The sequence below is a fragment of the Pseudophryne corroboree genome, chromosome 10 (assembly GCF_028390025.1).
Source record: "Pseudophryne corroboree isolate aPseCor3 chromosome 10, aPseCor3.hap2, whole genome shotgun sequence".
Taxonomy (NCBI): Eukaryota; Metazoa; Chordata; class Amphibia; order Anura; family Myobatrachidae; genus Pseudophryne; species Pseudophryne corroboree.
The window spans coordinates 23,140,123-23,167,510 of NC_086453.1; the positions used below are offsets into that span (position 1 = coordinate 23,140,123).

The following is a 27,388-nucleotide window of genomic DNA, read 5'->3' on the forward strand; positions in this document are numbered from 1 at the left end:
GTTATTGCACATGAGCGGCCATAACCTGTGTTGCTGAGTGGTCTGAAAGCGACCCGGTATTCCAAATCGTGTAAGGAGCAGGGTTGAACAAGTGTACAATCCGTCTCACCGTGCTGTGTGAATGGGAAGCCAGGTCGATGCCATCCATCTCCCATTTACTCTATGAGAGGAAATCACGACAGCACTCAAAGCAAAAAATGGTGATGCAAGGCAGCAATAAATATAAAACACTCACTTCTCCAGCGATGCAGTAAAAGTAGACAAGCCAGCACTCACGTGTAGATGAAAGAAAAGCAGGATTTATTCCTAAACCAAACGGCATGGTGAAATACAGCAAATACAGCCCAGGTGTGTGTGTGTGTGCGTGTGTGTGTGTGTGTGGGGGAAGGGGTAGGGAAATCGACAAGGTTTCTAGGTCGACATGAGTTTTTCAAATTTTTCTTAATTTTTTGAACTTTCATACTTTACCATCCACGTGGACTAGAATTGGGAACGGTAACCTGTGCCAGCGATGCACCAGGTGCACTAATTGGGGTTCTCGGTCACTGTACGGAGAAAAATACACCAAAGTAAAAAAAACAAACAAAAAAACCTCATGTCGACCTAGAGTCCCTGTCTAATCTGCCTAACATACTACACCCAGTCTGGATACCGGTAGAATTCTAGCAAGCCGGCCCTATGTTGTAAGTGGCAATCATTTATAAGGTACATCCAGGTTGGTCTTGCCTTGTTTTAAAGTGTGGGCACCCACACACAGTAGAAGCAGCAATTTGGGAGGTGCAGCCTGAGAATCATTATCTTTAGGACTCGTTGCCTCCGCCTCAGAGCCCCCACCGCTGTGTATACTGGAGCACAGGACGTTCCATTAGAAAGTTAGTAGAGTTATGGTTTTAAATGCTTGAAATGTAACAACTGCTGTATCATACATTGTTGCTGCAGATCAGGACATTGCATAGGCTAGCTACAACATATCAGTAGGGTTTAGCCCCATATCTATAGGCTCATCCAGTGTAGACTTGTATTTATTGCAACATGTAAGTGTTCATCTGAAGCTGGCAGCGACCGTCAATTGAGTAATGTTCTGTACCTGCTGCCAGAGACACTTGTAACTGGTGAAGTCCGGACATTAATACAACCAGTTACACTCAGCACTTAAACCACTCCTGATTGTCAGTGTAAATCATTACAGTGATGTGAGTGTAGCCTTCTTAGTTTTTGTCTTTCTTTATGGTTTAAACCTTTATTGCCAACTAGCTGTTCTACCCGTTCTTCACACGGGAGTTTGATTGTCACGGTTGTACATATAAATGAGTGTTAATAATTTGGTATATCTATAAAAGATGTAAATTTGAGACGTCTTAATGTAAGTAAATATTGATCCATGGTTCTTGGCGTTACCCGAGGAGCACCCGTAGCAGATACGGTAAAAAGTGACAGGAACATTTTAGTAGCTTATTAAATTCTACACACTGGAGGTGCAATCCAAATTTTGATCCGATTGTCCATTTGGGCGTTATCATTCACGCAATGCAAGCCACGCATCGATAATGACGTCATTATGTCACCCCCCTTTTCATACCCTTAGGGGAGGTTTATTAAAATTTTAATTATGTTTTCTTATCTCCCACATGAAGAATACCGATGTTACATTTCACCTTCCGAACATATTGGGAAGTCAGAGAGTTAGTGATGAGTGAGTGAGTGAGGGCTTTCATTACATACATGTCCATCTTTGGATGAGATCTTCCAATCTTTTTCTCCTTACTAGCTAACCCACTTTACGTCCAAATATCTAGGTCACTGTTCATGTAAAGCGACATAATAGCCATAATTTACCGATATGTATATGCAGAGCATTAAAAGGAATGTCTGCTAATTAGTACAGAGAGGCCTGCCACATGCAAGTGTTGAAACCTCATGAATAAGAAATCTAGGAGGTATATTTAAAATTGATATATTTCCCGCTGAGTACAGGGTCAGTGGCACTCTCATTGGCACATGCACAAAAGTGTACCAATAGCGCATACAGTCACATGGCTTGCAAGCAATGGTTGCATGCCATCTTCAGGAATGTAACGATGGTGTCAACACTATGAGCCCACCCCTAGCAGGAACTGGTCGAAGGCATGGGTGATTAGGGCATTACTTATCCAGGATGTGTGTGTCAGGATTGTGGGTGTGGCTTTGAATAGGTAGGACCTGACAGAGGGAGGGGAATGACATTGTGGGTGTGGCTATGAATATCCATGACAGGACTGAAGGGCCATGTCATTGTGGGTGTGGCTATAAAATGATAGAAGGAGGGGGAATGACATTGTGGGTGTGGCTATAAATATGCAGGACATGGCTGAAGGCGGGCCAAGTCTCTGAGGCAGTGACAGGCTCAGAAGCAGCGCTTATGAGACCAGGCTTGCTGGTGGAAATAAAACCACCCAAGCTCATAGACTTCTGTATTGGATATCTACCATGTGCATTCCTTGGGGTAGCCACAATTTAGCAATTATGTTTGGAGGAGGCAATAGCACCTTTAAAAGTAAATTATGAAAAATATATCCAATGAATTGTGCAAGTTCTAATTGGTGCAAGTGTGTCACGAGCAGCTCCCATTGGCTCAGAAAACAGCCATTTACTTGCACATAGTAGCCAATAACAGAGTTTGCAGGATTTCATCTCTTACAAGATCTCCCTGAACGTTAGATACAAAACAGGCCCAAAGGAATGAGAATGAATCCCAGTACAAACACAGCACTGAGTACACAAGGCAACCCATGCAGCCATCCTCCAATCACAGCAGCCCATTCTGAATTAAGTATATTTGCTTTTCTGTAATGTTCATCAGTATTCAGTACAGAGATAAAATGTAAATGAATTAAAGGTTTTTAAAAGAAAAACAAGTTCCCAGTTTCTCCCAGTTGCAGCTCAGAGGTGATCTGTGAGGGGACAGGGGGACAGGGGGGGGGGGGGGGGGGGGGCACCTCTGGGAAGGTCTCCGTCTGTACACAACATTGTTCTTGAAATGTTTTCCAAAGAAGAAATTTGCATGACACAGCCGGACTGTAAGACGATGGTCAGAGAGTGCTCCCCTCAACAAGGATAGGACGTCCCAGAGCGCCAGGGGGGCTTATAAGAAGACAAATACTATTATCCACATAGGAAAACATTTCTAATTTAATAATAAAGCTTTTATCCCTGTATCACATCTGCCATCACCGTCCTGAGATGTCCGAATCATTAAGAGGCCAGACCGCAGTACAAGAACTAAAATGCTTTGCATGGGTAAGACAGGAGGTACTGTAGGCAGTGTGTGACATTACAACTGCTGGGGAACTACACATCCCAGCCGAGATAGGTCTCCCAGCATTACCGGTCACCCACCCGCAGCCACAAACTCACGGAGAAAAGGTGGCCCGCCTGGGCAGCCAATATCACGTTTTGCACTGAAACGCCTCATCATGGCCCCAACCCCACTTCACAATGCCGGTAATTGCACCATCGTGCAGTGGGGCGGGGGGGGGGGGTGTGATGATGCAAAAACGTCATGTCCACCGGAGTGCCCACTCCCCACCCCCTTCCCCATGGAAGAGGCAGCCAGGAATTCTGCAAGTATGGCCCTGCCACCATTTTAGCATGCTCTAACAGAACTGTGGCACCAGCAGGGCATGCTGGTATGTACAGTTCCACAGCAGTTGAAGCGCTGAACGTTGCCTACCTCTGGCGTGATACAAGAATCAATGCGTGGATAAGAGTTTTTGCTGTGTGTTGTGTAAGATAAGGGCGTATTTTGGATATGTTTCTTAGATGTATGTAACATGATCTTGAGACAGATTGAATGTGGGGAACAAAGGACAGATCAGAGTCAAGAATGACACCTAGGCAGCGAGCTTGTGGGGTAGGGATGATTGCTGAGTTATCAATAGTGATAGAGATATCAGGTTGGGAACTACTATTGGCCGGTGGAAATATAATTATTTCTGTTTTGGAAATATTAAGTTTGAGGTGGCGAGATGTTATCCAAGATGAAATGGCAGAAAGGCATTCAGTGACACGGCCCAATACAGATGGTGACAAATCAGGGGAGGATAGGTAGATTTGAGTATCTTCCGCATACAGATGATACTGAAATCCGAAAGAGTTGATTAGTTTGCCAAGAAATGAGGTATAGATTGAGAAAAGCATAGGACCTAGGACTGAGCCTTGCGGTACTCCAACTGAGAGAGGTAGCGAAGGAGAGGTGGAATCAGAGAAGTGAACACTGAAGGAGCGATTAGATAGGTAGGTTGAGAACCAAGAAAGAGCGGTGTCCTGAAGACCTATGGACTCTAGTGTTTTTATGAGAAGAGAGTGGTCAACAGTGTCAAAAGCAGCAGAGAGATCAAGGAGAATAAGTAGAGTGTAATGGCCCCGGCGTCGGTCAGCACGGCCGTATCGAGGACGCCGACGTGGGAGAACCACTGAGCAGGACGAGGACCAGGGACATCACCATCATTGGTGAGGAAAGTTGTGCCCCTGTGGGAGTTCGGGACGCCGCCCTCCGCCAGCGCCCTCCGGAAGGTGGCGCCCCGGGCAAAAGTCCTGCTTGCCCGTGGCAAGATCCGCTACTGTGTATACTCACTGCACTACCTCCCCACACTACATCACTGCACTACCTCCCCACACTACATCACAGCGCTACTTCCCCACACTGTGGGCGGGATGTATTAACATACATCGCTGCCCACCGCAGCTATGTACTAACATATGTGATTAACATTGCAATGAGGTGACAGAGGCCCCCCGCGATACCTGTCAGATGGTGTGCGGGGGGGCTACAAGCCCCTGGAGGTGATGTCTGCTGGGAGTCCCCGGGATCTTCCTCCTCCCCCCTGAAGCCGGAAGCAGAAATGGCTGTGCTGCGGGGGAGAAGAAGCTGGGGATTGAGGTACGGCACCTGGACACAGGTGAGTGGGGGGGAGGCGTGTCGGCGGATGCTGCGCTGGGCAGCCGTGGGTGCGAAAGAAGCCCATAGGCATCTATAGGGTATCGCCACAAAAAGATGGCAATACCCTTGGCGGCACTGTGCTATGCTGCACTACCTTCCCACACGCCACATTACTGCGCTACCTTCCCACACGCCACATTACTGCGCTACCTTCCAACGTGCCACATTACTGCGCTAGCTTCCGACACAACTGCACTACCTTCCAACACACAACTGCACTACCTTCCAACACACAACTGCACTACCTTCCAACACACAACTGCACTACCTTCCAACGCGCCACATTACTGCGCTACCTTCCAACACACAACTGCACTACCTTCCAACGCGCCACATTACTGCGCTACCTTCCCACATGCCACATTACTGCGCTACCTTCCAACGCGCCACATTACTGCGCTACCTTCCAACACACCTGCACTATCTTTCCACGCGCCACATTACTGCGCTACCTTCCCACGCGCCACATTACTGCGCTACCTTCCAACGCGCCACATTACTGCGCTACCTTCCAACGCGCCACATTACTGCGCTACCTTCCAACGCGCCACATTACTGCGCTACCTTCCAACGCGCCACATTACTGCGCTACCTTCCAACGCGCCACATTACTGCGCTACCTTCCAACGCGCCACATTACTGCGCTACCTCCCCACATGACTGCGCTACCTCCCCACATGACTGCGCTACCTTCCATCACGCGACACATGACCGCGCTACCTCCCGTCAGGCGCCACATGACCGCGCTACCTCCCGTCAGGCGCCACATGACCGCACTACATGTGAGGATATGGATTCTCTGATCACTCAAAGTTTAGTAAAGTGGCAAATGCCCTCTAGTGTAAATATACACACACAGTACACTATAACATCACCAATAACAAGCCAGGATGGTTTCTCACCTACGAAGTACCCACAGTAGTCTACGATTACAGACGCCTGCTGTTACACGCTGGCAGTATTCCTGTGCCTCCTTGCCTGCAATACCAGCTCACACAGCGTCCGTCGCCACAGATTCTCACCACTGACAGCACCGCAATGCCTAGTGTCAGCGCCTGCACTCCAGAAGTACATCTCTCCTCTGACCCTTCTGTGCAGATCTCAAACCCCCCCCCACCCCCACCCCAAATACAGCTCACTGCTCTTTTTATACCCTACCCTGTCTATTCATAACACAAGCAGCTCAGTCAGGGGGTCAGAGAGGAGTGTGGGCTTCTGTACACAATGTGGTATACAGGATCAGGTTACCTGCAGCTCCACATATAACCTGTTTACTATTTACCTACTCATCCTAAACAACATCTGATTGTACAGCCAGGGGACTTGGGGCCCGATTCATACCTGATCAATGCCGCGAGAAACCGCACAGGGTCAGATTATCGAATGACTGCGCATGCACTACAATGCCAAACAACGACAGGATGGTGCGAAAAGTTTGATCGCCAGGTGATTGACAGGAAGAGGACATTTGGGGGCGGTAACTGCCCGTTTTCTGGGAGTGTCAGGAAAAACGCAAGCATTCCCAAACGTTTTCAGGGCGGGTGTGTGACGTCAGCTCCGGCCCCGTCAGCCTGATTCTATCGCACTGTACGAGTAAGTCCTGAGCTGCGCACAGACTGGAAAAATCATTCGATGGCGAGCGAGTTGTGAACGATTTGCAGATGTCGGCTGTCTGGAGAGGTTTCCGCGAGGCGTACACATGCATTCTCATACTTGTACGGGGCGGGTTTTCACTCTCTATGGGTGGCGGCTATCTGATCGCAGCCCTCTGCAATATCGCACAGCAGCCATCAGAACTGAATCAGGCCCTTAGATTAAAATGAATTGTATTAACTTTGCACTGTGGCATAGACTTATTTCTGTGAACAATTACACACATTGCACACAGTATAACCAAACTACATATTCCAAATATAACAGATAAAATATAACTGTACAATATAATACAATATTGCCTAGCATATATCTAATAACATATCGGCAATTAGTGGAGTCAGTGGGTAAGACCAGGTCTAGGAAAGTAATCACGTGTCTTACCACTGTGCGACACAACGTGCAGGCTGTGATGTCACACCACATTACTGCGCTACCTTCCCGCGCACCATTACTGCGCTACCTTCCCGCACCACCGTACTGCGCTACCCTCCCGCGCAGTGCTGTTTCTTGCGGCGGGCGAGCCGTGCAACCGCACGGGGCGCCCGCTGCGGCACTTTGCAGGTCCCGGTTTCCCTATCCTCCGTCTTTCAGAGTACTCTTGCTTGGGGAGCGGAGTTTTGCAGAATGACGCGGTTGCATCGTGAGGTCACGACGCAATCGTGTCATTCCGCAAAAATCCGCCCCCCGAGCAGGAGTACTCGTGAAGACGGAGGAGGGCTGGCAGGAGGCGGCGCGAGGAAGGAGAGACGGCCAACCCGAAGAGCGGGAAGATCCTTCATATGCAAGTTGTCTCTCTCTCTCCCTTCCCCCCCACTTGATACTTGCCTGCCGCACTGTGTAAAATGGGGACACGTGCCTGCCGCACTGTGTAAAATGGGGACACGTGCCTGCCGCACTGTGTAAAATGGGGACACGTGCCTGCCGCACTGTGTAAAATGGGGACACGTGCCTGCCGCACTGTGTAAAATGGGGACACGTGCCTGCCGCACTAAGTAAAATGGGGACATATGCCTGCGTAATGTGTAAAATGGTGACTTTTGCGTGCCATAGTGTGTAAAATTGGGTCTTTTTTCCCTGTGGTGGTCGTGATATCAGATTAGACCACACCCATTTTAATGAGACCACACACCCTTGTCGGGTGCGCGCGCACATTTTTTGTTTTTATATCTATGGGGGGGGGGGGGGGGGGGGCGCATTTTGAAATCTCACACTGGGAGCCAAATTGGCTAGAAACAGCCCAGTTCCCGCGCCACATTACTGCGCTACCTCTTCACACACTATCACCACAATATCTCCCCATAGTACTTTACTGCACTGTGTTTGGGGGGGCAGGGGGTTAGTTTTGGGGCTGAAGCGGTCAGTACCGAATTCTACTCAGATCAGTTGTGGAAGAGTATATGCATGGGATGCGGTCAATTTACCTACAAATCAAAACCCCGACAGTCAAAATACCAACAAGGTCATAATAGTGACATTTAAAATGTTGACATGTCAAAAAGTCGACATGCGTTTTTCATGATTTTTTCATTGAAACAGACTTTTTCATACTTTACCATCCCAGTGGACCTGGAGGGGGGAATATAATAGTGTGCCAAGTGCAGCGAGCCATGCGGTACACTTATATGGTGTCCATGTCGACCTGTGTCGACATACAAACAAAAAACCTATGACAACTCTTATCGACTTTTTGACCTTGTTGGTATTTTAAATGTCGGTATTTTGACTGTCGGTCAATTGTTGTCGCTTTTTTGACCGTCGGGATTTTGACTGTAGGTATGTCATACTGATCCCACTAATGCCAATATACACTACGTTTGAAGACCTCAGTGTGAGAGACTTTGGGGTCTATATAACAGTGGAGATGGACCTACTGTACCTTTTGAACCTGTCACTCATTTAACTATCAACCTACTGAACCCGTCGACCATTCAGTGTTGACCTATTCACTGTCTGTTACCCTAAGAACATGCCCAGTACTGACCTTACAGACATGGGGGTAAATTTACTAAGATAGGAGTTCTATTTAAGATGGAATGTTGCCCGTAGCAACCAATCAGATTTCAGGTATTATCTTCTAGAAGGTGCTATATAAATGAAACGTAAAATCTGATTGGTTGCTATGGGCAACATCCCATCTTATATGGAACTCCCATCTTAGTAAAATGTACCCCATGGACTGTATTGCACGGGATACCGGCTTGCAGTAAGTACTTGGTTTATTAGATAAGTTGTTTTTTTATCTTTTTTGCTGCTGCTAATTCCAGAGAGACCGGTTACCACTTTCTAACAGTAACGTCAGCTACAGTCCGACAAGTTCCTACGTGTCAGTAATTTACTTTCACCATTATGGTTACAGAAATCTTTGAGCGTAGAGAGGAATAAATAATTGCTGCGTATTAAAGAGACATCACATTCCCAAACATTATCTACAGGAAAACTTTTGGCTATTACACACAAAAAACAAAAAAAAAGTCAGAACTTTGAACAGCGGCCGAGCGGAGACCCTATGTTTACAGTTCTCCAAGGGTTACATATTTCTCTGTCCCCATCAGCCCGATACCTACAGGAGGTTCCTACAGAAGAAAACGATCTTGGCACGGGACACAAAAAGGCTCATTCCAATGGAATCTGTTTATTTTACCTCTATGACGCTTAATAAACAAACACCCGACACCTGAAACAATGATCCGAGACTCCAGATGTGTAAATGTTAATAGAAAAGAAGCAGCAGATGGTTAGTCATTGTGTTATTAACATTTACAGTATGGGAGAAAGCAGCTTGTACCGTAAACAGCCATAATTTAGGACAGTTTACTAGGGATGGCCATCAACCATCATTGATTATTAATCATCAATGGTTTATGACCGATGTTGAATGCTTTTGCCATTGATGCGAGAGAACCAGATGGCTTCCCTCCATCGATGGCACAGCATAATTTTTTATTTTTTTTGCAAAGTGCCCTGACAACCACAAAGCCCCGCCCCTGGGCTGTGATTGGCCCGCGGGTCAATTACAGCGCTAACATGGATGACCACTGATGGACGAAACCTACAGCCAAGTGTGCAGGAGACAACCATCTTGTTTGCTTGCAAAACTCAAAGGGAAGACAGATTGCCATAATATTTGTATATTAGATAATGCCACCAACTCCTAATGCGAATGATAAATTGTGTATACAGTACATTTATGTTGTTATGTGTCGGAAATCAAGCTATTATTCTCAGTTATCAGTACACACTCTGGAAAACGTTCTGGCTGTAGTGTTGTTATAGTTGCTTAGTAGCAGGAAGTCTGCAGTGCATAGGAAAAATACTTCACCCCCCCTTCACAATGAGAATTCAAAATATCCATTAGTTCAGGTAAACTCCTGAAACTTTTAGGGTTAGGCACTAAGGGGAGGATGGTTAGGTTTAGGTACTAAGGGGGGGATGGTTAGGGTTAGGCACTAAGGGGGGGATGGTTAGGGTTAGGCACTAAGGGGGGGATGGTTAGGGTTAGGCACTAAGGCCTAGATTTATCAAGCACTGGAGAGTGATGAATTGCACGGTGATTGGTACCAATCAGTTCCTAACTGTCATTTTTCAAACAGACTGTAGCATGACAGTTAGGGGCTGATTGGCTGGCACTTTATCAGTCTCCAGGGCTTGATAAATCTGGGCATCAGATTGGAGGGTTAGGCACTAAGGGAGAGGAGACAGGGTTAGCCTGTAGGTAGGAAGGGTTTGGGAAGTAGGGGGGGGAAGAGGGTTACTATACTTACCCACTGGGTGTCAGGATCCTGACCATCAGCCTGCCACTGTAGGTTTTCTGACTGCCGACATGGTAAGTGCCAGGATCCCATACCCAACCCCTCCCAAGTGTTTCCATAGCAGTCCTGATTTGTGAAGACCAAATAGGGCCAGTTTTTTAAAAAAAAATGTAGGGGCTTTGTCAGAAAGGTGGCAGCGTTGCGACATTCCCCCTAACTGCACTGATTTGAAGGATATAGTCCCAAACTTGCGGACCATGAAATATACTGCCTCACTCTCCCGGAGTTTCCAGTGGACTCTCAGATTTGTGCTGTCCAGAGAACCATGCCACCTTGGCGATGTCCACTCTTGATGAACCCCTGATTCACAGAAGCATGCTGCATTTTGGGACAGTTCTAGCAGAGTTTCCCAAACTCGGTCCTCAAGGAGCAGTAACAGTGCAGATTTTAAGGATGTTCGTGCTTGAGCACAGATGGTTAAAAAATAAAATTGACTGAGGTACTATTTAATTATACCTCCCAACATCTTCCAAGAGAGTCGGGACATCTTTCTTGAAAAATGGGTCGTGCAACCAACAAAAGGGTGCGTGGCTTTACAGGGACGCAGTGACCGCGAGTCACACACCCTTTTTCTGTCACTGCGGGGGCATGCCTAGCGTTCTGTGAGCCGCCAATTCCTTTGTTTCCCGTGAATAGATGCTGTGAGTGACAGGGAACTTCCCAACTGCCACTACCCCCAGCCCCCACATACATACATAGTCAGACACTGTGGCCCACAGGTGGGACAGCAGGATAGTCCCCAAAAAAAATGGAACGGTACCACAAAATTGGGACAGTTGGGAGGTATGATTTAAGTCATCTGTGCTTAAGCATGGATATCTTTAAAACCTGGAGTGTTAGTGTTCCTTGAGGATGGAATTTGGGAACCACTGTTGTAGAACAGGGCTAAATTTGTCCCAAGCCTAAATATTCAGAGTGGATTTCCTTCAGATTAGGGTCTATGGGGTAGAACTAGCACTGACTGGGCAGGGCATATTTGGACTTTATGCATGCACTTAGTAACATGTGAATGATGTATAATTCAAGTGCACTGTCTGGAACCTGATCCTTTGATGAGAGGATTGCCCCCTGGGGTGCCTTGGGACACTTGCAGGGATACCTTGGATTGGTAGTCCAGGATCAATAAGAATTATTTATGGTCAATGTAATAGACCAGGGGTTCTCAAACTTGGTCCTCAGGACCCCACACAGTGCATGTTTTGCAGGTAACCCAGCAGGTGCACAGGTGTATTAATTACTCACTGACACTTTTTAAAAGGTCCACAGGTGGAGCTAATTATTTCACTTGTGATTTTGTGAGGAGACCTGCAAAACATGCACCGTGTGGGGTCCTGAGGACCGAGTTTGAGAACCTGTGTAATAGACAAAACCAGTGCTGCTAGCTGACTATCAGAGCCGGCCCTAGGCATAGGCAAACTAGGCAAATGCCTAGAGGCATAAGCAGCTTCTGCTGATCAAAATGATATGCAGCATGCCTATATTCTGTGTGTCTGCAGCTTTATCTGTATGCGAAATGCTACGTTACAGCGTATTCCTGGAAATTACTGTAACATAGCATTTCATATGCAGATACAGCCACAGTCACACAGAATATAGCAGAAGCTGCTTGTGCATCCCTAGTCACATCGGAATGCAAATAAGATGCATTTCTGGAAAAAAAGGCGCCTGACGTTTGCAGAGCTGCCAGCTGACTCACACCAGGCATCTCCTGCTGCATGGCATATTGAGTCAAGATGTATGAGGACACATCTGTATCCAAGCAGAGGGAAGAAGGGGGAGGGTTGGTTGTGCAATATAGTGTCCGACATAAGTGTAAGGGGCATTGTGTGTGTCGTGTATACATGCATTAATAATGTGCGGCACCATCGCATGATAAAATGTGAATAAAGTTGCACTACTGTGTGGCCTGAATTGAATTGGGGGCAATATTATGTGGCCAATGGCCATGCCCCTTTCTAGCAAGAACACGCCCCTTTTTGGGCTGTGCGCCGAATGTGCACACAGTACCTACTTAAAATATAGGCCTATCGCACCAAAAATGAGGACTGCTATGGGTGAGGGTGCTGGGAAAGCAGAGCCGGATTAAGGCGGAGGCGACAGGGGCAGCCATCCTGGGGCCTCCACACATTAGGGTTCCCCGCACCCTGCGTTTTCAGGAGTCTACCTTCGGCGGCTCAGCTGTTCAGTAACAGCGGCCGCCGAGGAGCTCCCCCACAGTCAGTTTCGCGGAACAGGGAAATCCCGTGAGACAGTGACAGCCGTCGGTGTCTGTCTGCGCTCCCTGCTGCTATGTAAGTGACAGTCTGTATGTGCGCATGTATGTTCGCGTGTGCACGGCCTGGGAGGGGGTTGTAAGCATTGCCAGCAATTGTAGGTGGGGGTCCCCATAATCTACGTTGCCCTGGGCCCTCACCACCCTTAATTCGGCCCTGTGGGAAAGGGGTGCAGGGTCAGAGGTGGAACTAGCAGTGGTGCTAGGGGGCACCAGCCAAAATCTTGCCTAGGCCATCATACTGGTTAGGATCGGCTCTGCTGACGATCCTAAAATATGTGGACAAACAGAAACAAATCTTGTCCCCCACCATATAACTGACCCTAAGGATGACAAACACAATTTACTTCATTTTATACTTTTTTCTAAATTCCTCAATAAGAAACCTTTGGCCTAGGGGTGTCGTAAAAAAAAAAAAAAAAAAAAAAAAAAAAAAATTCTGATTCTCTAGGGCGCCGTGATTAAAAATTTTGTGAACCACTACCTTAAGGTCTTTTCAAATAAATTTATACAGCCTAGAGAGGCGCTCTGCACATGTTACATTATTTCCCAGCCCTTCAGCAGTTTACAGTATGGCACCGGGCCCAGTTACCAATTGCCAGTGCGGAGTGCCAGCCTTGAAATGCTAAATATTTGCATCCAAGGTGGGACGGCAATCCGCTCTTTAGCATACACCTGCCGTTGTGCTTACTACCTACATGATCTATATCCAGACATATAAACCCAGCTTGTAGTCATGAAGAGAAACCCTAAAACCATGTCAGTCGCTCTAACACATCGGATTTATTAGGCCCGGTAGCGGTCTAGGCACGGGCCAGCAGGGCGGGTCCGCAGTTACCACACAGGCGCCCACCCACCCGCACCCCGGCTGCAGCAGGTGCCACTGTCAGACGCTAGAGGTCAAAATTGGCTTCTAGTGTCTGTGCGGCGCCGCTACGCGAGAGACGTCGTGACCTCTCTCCCATATAGAGAGGACCGGGTGGCCAGAGACAGAGGGCAGCGCAGCAGCGGTCGAGGAGCGGGGCTGGTAAGTATTGTGTGTTTGTTTTTTTGTGTTTGTAAGCGGCACTACTGGGGGCACAACTACAGCGGGCAAATCCACTGGAGGCACAACCAATAGGGGGCTGTAATGGTGGCCACGCCCCTTCCCTCCAAAGCCACGCCCCTATTTTGTTTTACCTGGGGATGGGGGTGGGGGGTTGGGTTGCCAAAGGAAACTTTCACCCTGTGCGCCACAAGGTCTAGAACCGGCCCTGATTGGGCCACCTGATATTCCCTGAAAATGGCTCTAATAATCCCAAAATATTAGAATTTTCCTTCGCTACCACAGGAGGAGGAGAGCGGAAATGCGGCTTGCCACTTCGGGAGGCAGGGCCAGGCAATCCGTCACTAGGCCCCAACCCACAATGTTGCGATTCGTGTGCCCGTGGGCAGGGGTTGAATTACACCAATGCGCATCAATAAGCCCCACCCACAAACGGTGCCACAATTCCCCCCAAAGATCAATCTCCTTGTCATGTCGGCTTCACTAGGAAGTGGGCGGGATATGGGAGATCTGGCCGTCCTTTCATGGGTGCGGGGGACTGGCCGAAAAATCATGAGTCTCCCGCAAGTAGGAAAGTTTTGCTGGAGATATATCCTACTGCTTACTTCTGAAAAAGAATTTCAGGAAGATTGTGAAAGTAACACCTATAAGCGCGGACGTGCGCTGCTACATCGGAGAGGCGCGTCATGAGAATGACTTACATCCAAATGTAAATGAGCCCCACAGCAATTAGTAAGAGCTACTTGTAGATGAAGACACTGATACTTTCAGCAGTGGCGTCATAAGGGGGTTGCAGTCCGCATCCGGGTGTCACCCTCGGAGGGGATGACACGTAAATGCCGGCTCCTCTACAGTTACCTCCTGCAGTACGCGGCCCTTGTTATAGCTATGGACAGTACAGGAAGACTGTTTACGGGCGCAGCCCAGCATCTATGGAGATGATCTTGGGATCCCCCGTGAGGACACGCCCCCTCTTTATATGGCCACGCCCTCTTTATGTGTGACCACACACCGTTTTCACTGCAAGTATGCATCCTGGGCATGGGAGATCCAGCGTGTGTACCGGGTGTCACCACACCCGGTGATACCGCTGCTTACAGGGCTTGCCCGTGTTATTGTGTTTTACAAGAAACCTTTAAAATGCATGTAGCCATACAGATCACTGGCCCAAATGTATTAAGCCTTAAAAAGTAATAAAGTGGAGATAAAGGGGGGTATTCAATTGTTTGAAAAGTCGGTTGGGTGTCTGTTTTTCCCATCTAATAGACAGGAAAAAAACAGACCCCCAACCGACTTTTCAAACAATTTAATCCCCCCCCCCCCCCCCCCAAAGAGTGATAAAGTACCAGCCAATCAGCTTCCTGACTGACAGTAACTAGGATGACAGGTCTCTAGGTTATAGGAGAGTTTTCCACTTTTTTTTTTTGGAACGTTTTCATACTTAACGATCCACGCGGACTACGATTGGGAATAGTAACCTGTGCCGAGAACCATGCGAGGGGACACAGTGCACTAATTAGGGTTCCCAGTCACAGTATGGAGAAAACGACACCAGAAAAAACATTTAAAACTCATGCCGACCTTTTGACCTGTCGACCTAGAGACCCTGTCGCCCAATAGCGGTCAACCTAGACCCTGTCGACTCTATGAACCACACCCGAGCCTTATAACCAATGCAGGGAAATGGCACGGATGATCCTACTTGAATGTACAGTATCTCTTTTTTTTGTCCCTAGAAAAGAACAGCTACATAACGTGGGTAAGATGCAGTCAGGGAGATTGCAGAGCATAGGCAGATCCAGAGTCTAGCAACGTGCAGATATGTGCCGCAAAGGTTTCAAATGGTGGCAGTTATGCAGGTTTAGTATTCTGTACATTGTTCCTGAATATCTATAGTGTACACCAGTAGTTCTCACACTGTGTGCCGCGGCAGCCTGGGGTGCCTCAGGACACTTGCAGGGGAGCCTTGGGTCGGTGGTACAGGAACAAATCAAATTATTTATGGTCAATGTAATAGGCAAAACCAGTGCTGGCGGCTGCCAATCAGAAAATATGTGGACAAACACAAGCAAACCTTGTCCCTCACCATATAACTGAGCCTAAGGAGGACATATAGACACAATTTACTTCATATACTGTAATATCTATTTCTAAATTTCTCAATTAGAAACTTTTGGCCTAGGGGTGCTGTGAACGTAATTCTGATACTCTAAAGGGCCCTACACACATGCCGATTTTTTGAAAGATATGAACGATCTCGTTCATAAATGAACGAGAACTCGTTCATATCTTTCAGTGTGGAGACTCCTGCGATGAACGATGCGCGGCCCCGCGCTCGTTCATCGCTGGTCCCCCGTCGGCTGTGCATGCAGGCCAATATGGACGATCACGTCCATATTTGCCTGCACTTCAATGCAGCCGCGTGACGGGGGGAGTGAAGAAACTTCACTCCCCCCGTCACTGCCCCCCCGCCGCCGGGTCGCTCGTCGGCCGTATCCGCCGTCGGGCAGCTCGGCGGCGGGTCGGCCAGTGAGTAGGGCCCTTTAGGTGCTGGGATTCAAAAAAGTTTGGGAACCACTGGTGTACACACATTAAAAAAAAATATTTCTTTCTATTGAAAAAAAAAAAAAAATAATCTCATATTTTAGATTAAAACGCAATATTTTTTTTACAGGATAAAATCAAATTGAATATTTAGTAAAATATCAAGTGGGGCTAATTCTGGATTCATTGTCCACACCCTGGAATCACACTGTTCTGTACAGTGGAGCCGGCATTGCACAACTGCTATATACATGTATTAGGAAGCTTTTTTTAAATACTTCCAGACAAAACACACACACACACACACACACACACACGTGAATAGAGTTTGACAGTCTTGTAATAACTACAGTATAAAAAGTGGTGTCTTGTTTATTCCACCCCCTGTGTATAATATATTTATTTTGTCTGCAGCAGGTCGCGCCCAATTACCTTGTAACATTATAAACACCTGTAAATTAAGAATATGGGTCATTACGACTAAATATATACACAAACAGCTATTCAGGACTAACAACAATAAATAAAATATTACACAAGAAGTAAAGTCACTTCAGCTGCTGGTGCGATTCACACTGGAAAACATCATTGTTGAAAAATAGTCTGAGGGCATTTATACTTCTTGCTGCCCAGGGGACAAAATCCAACAAGGCTAGAACTTGGATTTCTTGTTTTTGCATTAGTGTCATCACAACCACCCCCGAAACCATACAACATTACAAATTTAAAATAAATAACATATAGAATGAGAATAATCTACTTGCCACAAGAGCTAACACTCACTCAGAATGGAAAAAACAAACAAAAAAACAACACAAAAATAAAATGTTACTCCAGCCCAGTAATTGTAACAAACTTGCAACAGGTTCCTGCATCTTTCCAGCAATGTTGATACATAAAACAGAGTGCAAGCTCACAGGGAGACCTGCTAGATCTAGTCAGTACATGCCAGAGCCAATACACAGAGACTCTTCTTACCTTCCAGAAGATAGAGAGAGCAGAACCAGAGTTTGGGGAGACAGAGATGGAGTGAGAGGGACCAGCCCAGAGCAGCTCAGACTGGGTCTAGCTGTGTACTATCCTCTGCCTCTGATCTGCCCCTCCCAGCACACAGGTGAGGACAGGCCCCAGTGGCTGCACTGCCAGACACCTCCACCCACTGTGCAGATAATCAGCCCAGCTGCAGCCAGATGAAGGAGTCTCTGCATTAACTCTTCCATGGCTCTGCTGAGACATGAATTACACTGAGGATTTGTCAATGCTCTGAGGCTACGCAGGCTGCAGTGATATCTGCTCCCCAGTACAGCCATGAATGCCTTGCCTGAAAGTTAGTTTATGTTGTGCCCATTGCATGTGGTCAGTCTCAGTAATGTTTATGAGTTGCTCTAATAACCCTGAGCAATGGTGAGCCGGCATGAGTGACCCCCGATAATCAGTTATCCCACTTGCTGCGAGTAGAAGCGCTGGATACAAAATCACCGGAGCAATTGCGAATTGCTCTGGGGTGGAGCCAGCTGATCCGAAGAGCAGCTGTCCCTGCGGTTCCTATCGCCGGCGGTGCTAGTACGGGCGCCTGTACTGGGGTTCAATCGCACATGTGCACAAGATCCCTGTGTCTTTCAGAAGGAAGGAACGGAGTGCGGGAATCGGCGCCGTCTGGATACGGTGAAGAATCCAGCTGTCATGCTCCAAGCTTGATGGATTTAGGCCCCCATACAGAAATCCCCTGCAGAATGCTAATTAGCACTATAGATCACAGTCCCCATTATTATCAATGGGGATTATGATCTGACCCCTATTCACTAAAGACTAAACCCTGAATAGTGAAGCTTTTGAGTTTGGCCACATGAGGCACGTGCCTAGGGGCAGCACTTGGGTGCTTGTGGTGGTACTGTCAGCCTGAAATGTACCAGTACCTGCACAATATTTCCTCTGTACTGTACCATATGCCATCTTCAGTGGAGTGTAAGTGCATAGGAAATGCACGGGTTTGTATACAAGGTCAACAGGTATTGGGTCGGCAGTGTCTAGGTCAGGGGAAACCAACCCTGGTCCTCAAGAGCTACCAACAGTTCATGTTTTCCAGGTCTCCTCACAGAATCACAAGTTAGGTGATTAGCTCCACCTGTGGGTCTTTTAAAATGTGTCAGTGAATAATGAGTGCACCTGTGCACCTGCTGGGTGACCTGGAAAACGTGAACTGTTGGTAGCTCTTGAGGACCAGGGTGGCTACCCCTGGTCTAGGTTGACCCCAAACGGTCAACATGCACAAGGTCAACATTGACAAAATATCAACATTGAGAAAAGTTAAACACGGGAAAGGTTGACACATGAAAAGGTCGACACATGATGTTTTTTAATTAATTTTGGTGTCATTTTCTCCGTTTTAGCATGTGGAACCCCAATAACTGTACCGTGTCCCCTTGTTCCACTACCGCTGCTCTCGGCACAGGTTACCATTACCAATTGGATGGTAAAGTATGAAAAAGTAAAAAAAATGGGGGGAAACCTCACGTCGACCATATGGTGTCAACCTATTGACTATCGACCTACTATATGAATACCGACATACACATACTGCCCCTGTAAGTTTTCCTACTTAGTTAAGATGTACACAAAATAAAAAATTAAAAATGTAACATTGGCTTTTTTCTTATTCTACTAGATTGGTTATGAGCCCTCATTTGATGATAGCCAATCAATAAAAATGATAAAATTAGGCAGGGTCGTTATTGCTATTGTGCCTAGGGGTGCACTCACCCCTAAATCCGCCCCTGGGCCCATCTAGTCTGCCCTAAACACATGTACATGCTTACACATTAGCATACCTCCCAACTGTCCCGATTTTCACGGGACAGTCCCGTTTTTGGGGACTGTCCCGCTGTCCCACCCGCGGGCCGCAGTGTCCCGCGGTGGGGGGGGGGGCAGTTGGTAGGCTCTGTTTCTCGCTGCCCTGCTTAGCAGAGCAGCGGTGAATCACAGCGCCTATTCACTGGAGTCCGAGGGAGAGGGGGCATGCCAGCGGCTCACAGAGCGCTGGGCATGCCCCCTCAGTGATGAAAACGGGGGCATGGCTCGCGATCGTGGGTCTTCCCATGAAGCCACGCCCCTTTACCTAGACCACGCCCCTTTTTTGGGAACGCGCGGCTTTGCCGCGCATGTGTCCCGCTTGCACCAAGTTCAAAGTTGGGAGGTATTTATTAGGTTAATTGTCTCCCAACAAAATTAACCCTAGTGTGAATGTGTGTGCGTGTACAAGTGATCAGGGCCGTTTTAAAAGCAGTGTAGGCCCTTGGGCAAAGCAATGCACTGGAGCCCCTACCCATCCTCCAGTGGTAGGTATTGGGGATGCTCTCAGCAGCAGCTTTGATGTCCCGCGGACAGTAGTGGGTATTCTGTCTTCCACTCAGCATGTGGGACCTGGAGCAGTAATTTCTGCTAATTACTACTTTACTGCACAGATGGTGGGAGATGGGGCAGGAGGGAGAACACTAAATTGTAGAAGGGGCATTGGGCTAAATAAAAGGGCCCCAGTACATAACTTCCAGGGTAGTAGGGGGCATTTAATATGCAGGGGAGAGGTGGGCATCATATTCATAGTTTTCTGGTGGGAGGGCAGCTTGCTTGACTGCAGATACCTCCAGTTCCTGGAAATAGATTTCTAAGCTTTGAATGGGATAAAAAATTAGCGAGTACCACCTTTCAGGAGGTCCTGGGGACACCTTGCAGGAGGTCCTGGGGACTTGGAGATCAGAGGTCAGGAGCCAGAGCAATCCACCCACAAAAATATAAAGCTGCAAGTGCATACCAGGCGTGTGGAGCTGGAGCAAGGACCAGCTGCTGGAAGGCTGATATCTCTGGTTCTGTGCATAGTAGAGACAAGCTGCTAGTGTCCACCGAAAGGGGAGAGTCCCAGCTTTTGGAGCATACCCTCAGAAAAATGGACCCTCAGGAAATCAGACAGAACCCGAGATATCTGGCTGGGTAGAGCAATTAACAGGCTTGGATGAGGACCACTGCTTTGAAGTCGGATATCTCAATCCCAGGGCCATTTAAAAAAAAATATATGGTACCCCTGGAGAAAGGGGACCTTCAGCTATCAGCCTAGGGACCTAATACTCCTGGTGTCCTTTAGGCAACTGCCCAGTGAGCCCATATGAAAGACAGCCCTGCATGTGATAGGCAGTGTCGGACTGGGGCATGTAGGGCCCATCGGGGGAATGCAGTGGTAGGGGCCTATGTTAGTGGTGTGGCCAGTCTACAGTGGAGGTGTGGCTTGCAGCCTCATTGGTTTGACTAACCATTAGAGAGTGCAATGTCTGGGCCCCTTCATAAATATATACAGTAAATTAAGATGCTGCATGCATGATAATGTACCAGAGTAATAACAGATTAATAACAGCAATGCACTAAAGAAAATACACCATAGTCCAGTATAAGGTAACACGTGTATAATGTATAATTCAAATGCACAGACTGGAACCTGATCTTTAGAGCAGGAGGTGGGGCAGTAGCGGATCTTGCCACGGGCAAGCAGGACTTTTACCCGGGGCGCCGCCTTCCGGAGGGCGCTGGCGCCATCCGGAGGGCGCCGCACCATGGCAAGATCCGCCACTGCTGTGCCCTCCGCTGCCCGCTGTGTCCCCCGGCTGTGAGCTGTGTCCCCTGTGAAGGGAACTAGACGCGTAGCGTCTAGTTTCCCTTCGTGGAGAGGACCTTTGCTGAGCGGTGCGCGATGACGTCATCGCGCACCGCTGAGCATTTAAGTGGCGCTACTACTATACAGGGGGCGTAGCTGACCACGCCCCCTGCATTAAGCCACACGCCCATTTCCTGCCCGGGGCGCAGAGGGCCCTCGAACCAGCCCTGAGGTGGGGCCCCAGGCAGTAGGGCCCATTGGTGGTTTTCCCTGTACCCCTGTGGGCCTGTCCAAGCCTGGTGATAGGGAATATAGATTGTAAGCTCCAACAGGTGCTCCCTTCCCCACGACTGCACACACATAACCAAAGCTAAGCAGTCATAAGACTGCAGGGGGACCTTTTTTTGGTGTAGGGAGGATACTGTATCTGTATGCTCAGGCCTTCTGTGGTCATCTGCCAACCCACAAGTAGTCTAAATTGGCAAAAATCTGAATTTATCTTTTGAGTGGCTGGCTTATTGCTGGGATGCTCCTTTCTCCTGTTCTAGAACAGTACCATCACACTGATCTCAGCAGGCAGCGCTATTAAAGTACTTTCTTCTTGCAAGTGTCCAGCACAATCTGTGTTTTCAACAGATAATTGATTCATTTCATGTAATGCCTGAGGCTGTGTGGGATTTCAGAAAACCTGTTATGAATTCCATTGCAGGCAGCCTGGCGGGGTACAGCTAACCATGCGGGTTCTATGCAGTCATTATAGACTTTGCGAGCTCATAGGTTCATAGTTCACAACTGATTCTAGGTAACCATGGAAAGCCTCGTGGTAATACAGTATTATGGCCCACTCCCTGGTAATATCCCAAATTTTAAACAGTCCAATAAAGATGAAACTATAATTACATTCAGTGAAGATGCAGGCTGCCTAGAGATACTGTATGGTTGGCATGTGAGGGCATGGACAAACCCGGATGTGCAGACTCTGATACTCAGCAGAGCTGCATGCTGCACGAGGAGACTGGTTACACTGACTGGTAGGGTCTGAGCCCCAGACAAGCCCGGGTGCTGTGTATCTGCCCCTTGCCCCTCCACTCCCCTACGCCCTGCGGTGCCTCTATAATCATCTAACTTTTTTATGACGCGTGGCTGGTGGCAACTCTAACACCTGTGCATGGTTTACTCCAGGGGCACATGCCACGGACACACACACATTCCCATGCACTCTTGTGTAGCTATATGTTTTATTTATCAAATAGCATCAGAGAAACCAGGGGCGTAGCAAAAAGTTTCTGGGCCCCACAGCACCATGATGAAGGGGCCCAGCACCTCTCTGCAGCAGTTGCTCATTTTATGCCCCATGCTAGTGCTCTTGTTCATCTTATGCCCCCACAGTTGTGCCCTAGTTTATCGTATGCCCCACAGTAATGCCCTAGTTCATTTTAATGCCTCAGAATAGTGTCCTAGTATATTTTATCCCACAGAGTAGTGCCTTAGTTAATTTTATGCCCCATAGTAGTGCTCTAGTTTATCTTATGCCCCATAGTAGTGCCCTAGTTCATCTTATGACCCATAGTAGTGCCCTAGTTTATCTTATGCCCCATAGTAGTGCCTTAGTTCATCTTATGACCCATAGTAGTGCCCTAGTTTATCTTATGCCCCATAGTAGTGCCCTAGTTTATCTTATGCCCCATAGTAGTGCCCTAGTTCATCTAATGCCCCATAGTAGTGCCCTAGTTCTTCTTATGACCCATAGTAGTGCCCTAGTTTACCTTATGCCCCATAGTAGTGCCTTAGTTCATCTTATGACCCATAGTAGTGCCCTAGTTTATCTTATGCCCCATAGTAGTGCCCTAGTTCATCTAATGCCACATAGTAGTGCCCTAGTTCATCTAATGCCCCATAGTAGTGCCCTAGTTCATCTAATGCCCCATAGTAGTGCCCTTATTTACATTATGCCCCAGAGTAATGCTTTAGTTCATATTATGCCCCATAGTAGTGCTCTAGCTCATTTTATGCCCCATAGTAGTGCCCTTGTTCACATTGTGCCACACAATAACCCCGTTCACATTATGCCACACAGCGATCCCCAGTTCACTTTTATGTACCTAGTGACCCCCAGTTCACATTATGCCACACAGTGACCCCAGTACATATTATGCTGCAATGTAGTGCCCCAGTTCATATTGATAGACAACTTGGTAAACGATATAACCTGGTGCAAGAAAGCCGGGCTCCCTAAGCCTCTGGGCCCCCATAGCAATGGCATCCCCTGCATCCTCTATAGCTGCACCCATGAGTGGAATGCTTGCAAACAGCCAATCACAGGCTTTTCACTAGTAATGCTGGTGACTGACGTCAAAGTGATTAGATATTTTCCCCTGCCCGTGGCCAACTGCAAATAACATAGCTTCCTCAAGTGTATATGTGCCTTTGACCCGGTCTGTAACCCGCCATTACTGTACTTGGACTATATAATAACGTGTCCGGCCAGCATGCGGCAAAATCGCGCAAATCTCCACTGGAGCATAAGTGTTAGTCTGCTACTGCAATTGCAACACTATCTAACCCCACATATAAGAAGAACATATTTCTCACTCCATCTTTACCTTCTAGAAAGGACAGTTTTGAATCTTCACTAAAATTATCATTGCAAATAATTGTCGCATGAAACAGAAACAGGGATACAAATAGAAATGAAAGAGTTTTCCTTGCTGCTGGGCGGCTGGTTATTCTGTGAAGAACTACTGTATCAGCACAATGGTGTCCACTACTCCTTTGATCTAGTCCGGAGTTATCTGCTTGCAGTATCTGAGCTGCAGTATATAAGTGTGGGATGTTATTGTATTCAGTCTCCATTACACCGCCAGCCCAGCATGGCTTCTCTGTGCCTACAGACAGTTTATTGCAAAGCAGTGTATGCTATTGTTTCAGATGATCACAAGATTTAAATGAGACATTAGAACACAAAGCATCCCCCCAAATCCTATCTCTGCATTGTCCCGTCTCCAATTCTCCTTGCGTCATTAATTCGGAGGAGTCTGCATCTGGGATCCGGTCTGAAGATCGACAGTGTCTAGGTCGACAATGTTTAGGTCGACCACTATAGGTCGACAGTCACTAGGTCGACATGGATGGAAGGTCGACAGGGTTTCTATGTCGACATGTGATAGGTCGACAGGTCTAAAGGTCGACATGTTTTTTACATTTTTTTCTTTTTTTGAATTTTTTCATACTTAACGATCCACGTGGACTACGATTGGAACGGTAAAGTGTGCCGAGCAAAGCGGTAGCGGAGCGAAGGCACCATGCCCGAAGCATGGTGAGCGAAGCGAGCCATGCGAGGGGACGCGGTGCACTAATTTGGGATCCCGGTCACTCTACGAAGAAAACGACACCAAAAATAAATAAATCCTCATGTTGACCTTTAGACCTGTCGACCTAGCACATGTCGACCTAGAAACCCTGTCGACCTTCCTTCCATGTCGACCTAGTGACTGTCAACCTATAGTGGTCGACCTAAACATTGTCGACCTAGACACTGTCGATTTGATGAACCACACCCCTGCATCTTTATGGAGAAAAAGTACTGTATATCTGAGAGGAAAACAAAGTCTGATTCACAGGCGGCCTGTAATATGAATGAAGCTATAGGGTAGGTTTAAATATTAAGTTTTGACTATAACTTTGATCAAGTGCCGGATCTGGGCAAGATTACACCGGCTCCATTCCCCGTACATGTGACGTCATGGTGGCAGAGAGTGGCCAGCACCAGAAAGTACAGCACTGCCCGGAGCACCGATAGGATGGCTGTACAAGATGTACGCTGCGTGCCCAGAGCTTTCAAAGTAATGCGACAGGGGGCCGTTATTAGAAGCCAGGTTCCATGCGGTAGCAACAGTGCTGCCCAAAGGGCCCTGCGCCCTGGGAAATGCCACCACTTGCACACTCCTACTCAGGGCAGTCGAGAGCTGGGACGGGCCCAGGTACTTTTCAAGGGGCGTGGCCTAATCACAGGAGGTGTGGCCATGTACCCTTAGAAAAAAATACTGGAAAAAAAAAATAGTATTTTAAGCACCTCCATGGCCACACTGCAGCGCAGTACACAGCAGCGTGTGCTGAGCTGAGGAAAAGAGCTGCCGCTGCTGCCAGGTAAGGGGGAGGGGGCTTGGGCCCCTACTGGACCCTCACTGGGCCCCTCCATCAGGCCTGGGCCGCTGTAATTTGTACCCTCTCCCCTCCTCTCTCGGCACCACTGCTGCCAGGTAAGGGGGAGGGGGCTTGGGCCCCTACTGGACCCTCACTGGGCCCCTCCATCAGGCCTGGGCCGCTGTAATTTGTACCCTCTCCCCTCCTCTCTCGGCACCACTGCTGCCAGGTAAGGGGGAGGGGGCTTGGGCCCCTACTGGACCCTCACTGGGCCCCTCCATCAGGCCTGGGCCGCTGTAATTTGTACCCTCTCCCCTCCTCTCTCGGCACCACTGCTCCTACTTACATCTCCAGGTTTACATTACAGTCCCTCTAGATAAGGAAAGGTTTATTATTCCATACCGCCCAACTTTTCTGGAGAGGTGTCTGGGAGCAATGCATGCGCTGAAAATGTGCGCCCGGAATTAGGGGGCATGGCTTCACTATAAGGGGGCGTGATCTTGTGGGGAATGAAACACCCGTGAGCCACGCCCCCATTTTTGTCATGCGGGGGGCTTGCCCAGCGCTCCAGTAGCTGCTGGACATACCCCACCATCCTCCTGTGCCAACACAGTGTGTGTGGGTAAAAAGAACAATTTTGGCACTGCGCTATAGAAAGAGAATAAGTTAAAACTGTATAGTGCTGCTGCAGGGAGTGGGGCTACTACCTAGCTCCACTGGACTATAGACACGAGAACACAAGATTTTTCCCCAGCGCACAGTACAGAATAGGAAAACTAAAAATCAATTTTTTCAATTCCTTAAATCTCTTATTTTATTCAATAATACAAAAGAAATTCAATGTCCAGCTAAAATACATACACCAATAAAAATTTGTGACTGCCTATTACCGGTAAACATACACATAACAATTACAAACAAAAAACATATAGAATAGGGGTATATGAGGAGTGGATATTCGCTATGCCCCACAGTACTTTAATAGTCTCCAGTACATGAGCAGAGTGTAAACAGTCCTAATAGATTGGATGCGCTGATCTGCGGCTTACTCCCTCTATAAAAATGTAATAAGTGACTGCGGATTTTCTTCTAAACAAAGTCCTTTCAAAAGGGGCACACTCCCAGTTATATAAGACGTATTGGTAGAAGTAGTAATCCTTCCAATCATAGTGGGCACATCCCTACAGTTACTGATTTTACTGAACGTAAAAGTGTGTGTGGGTGACAGACGCATGCAGCCGTCATCCGTTCTCCGTCAGCCGTCAAAGTTTCCCCCCAGCAACCCACTGCCACCCACGGAACATTGCATCCAGCGGGTGAGACAGCGGGACAGTCCAGAAAAACTGTTGCACTGAAAACGGGACAGTTGGGAGATATGCAATCCTGCTGACTCTATAGTGTGAATGAGAGCACGTGTAATCCAGCGCTGCATTAAGGTTTGTGGGGGCCCCAGGGCAACTAATTTGTGAGGGTCCTATCAATAAAATTGTCAATATGATATTAAACACACTTTCGTGTTCCCATTATGCCACACGATGGGATCCGGTCTGAAGATCGACACTGTCTAGGTCGACAATGTTTAGGTCGACCACTATAGGTCGACAGTCACTAGGTCGACAGGGTTGGAAGGTCGACGGGGTTTCTAGGTCGACATGTGCTAGGTCGACAGGTCAAAAGGTCGACATGAGTTTTTGTTATTTTTTTTCTTTTTTTTTGACTTTTTCATACTTAACGATCCACGTGGACTACGACTGGAAAGGTAATCGAAGCGAGCCATGCGAGGGGACACTGTGCACTAATTGGGGTTCCCGGTCACTCTACGAAGTTGTTAATCCAGCTTTGGCGCAACCAATGATTCCATTAATGAAGTTTTATAAACATATACACCTACCTTTACTGGCTTACCGCAGATGAGAGGGATTTTTCATGTCATCGCGGATTGTGTCTTAACTTGCAAATGTTACTTTGTCACATTGCACCCTATTCAATAACTGCAGCGATATTTAGTTTAAGCATAGTTGTCCTGAATTTCCCAATTCTGTAGAGTTGTCCCTGGAACATCTGTTTTTTTTTATCCGGTCTGGCTAAGTTATAGCACCACTTTGGGGGTAATTCAGACCTGATGTGTGTTTTCGCACAGCTGGCGATCAGGTCTGTACTGTGCATGCGTATGCACCGCAATGCGACAACGCAGCGGACGACTGCACCGGGCATCGGTGCATAGCGACGGGATGGTGCGAAAAAAGCGATCGCATGGGTGATCGCAAGTTGACTGACAGGAAGAGGCCATTTGTGGGTGGCA

The 27,388-nt window shown here is 47.7% G+C and overlaps 1 protein-coding gene across 3 annotated transcripts in view; it reads right to left on the reverse strand.

Annotated features, from left to right (window-relative positions):
* The window catches only part of LOC134965845 (FXYD domain-containing ion transport regulator 3-like), a 39,711-nt gene extending 22,242 nt beyond the window's left edge, over positions 1-17,469 (reverse strand). The window contains exon 1 of one of the 3 annotated variants that reach the window (XM_063942224.1): positions 17,283-17,469. Coding sequence is in view for 1 of the 3 variants with exons in the window: in XM_063942223.1 (XP_063798293.1) it covers positions 10,396-10,421 (26 nt within the window). In the remaining 2 variants the exon portion in view is untranslated. Of the gene's footprint in view, positions 1-5,880; positions 6,076-10,395; positions 10,437-17,282 lie in introns of those variants that run through there. The other 2 variants (XM_063942223.1, XM_063942225.1) reach the window with 2 other exon arrangements.
* Between the last annotated feature and the right edge of the window lie 9,919 nt (positions 17,470-27,388).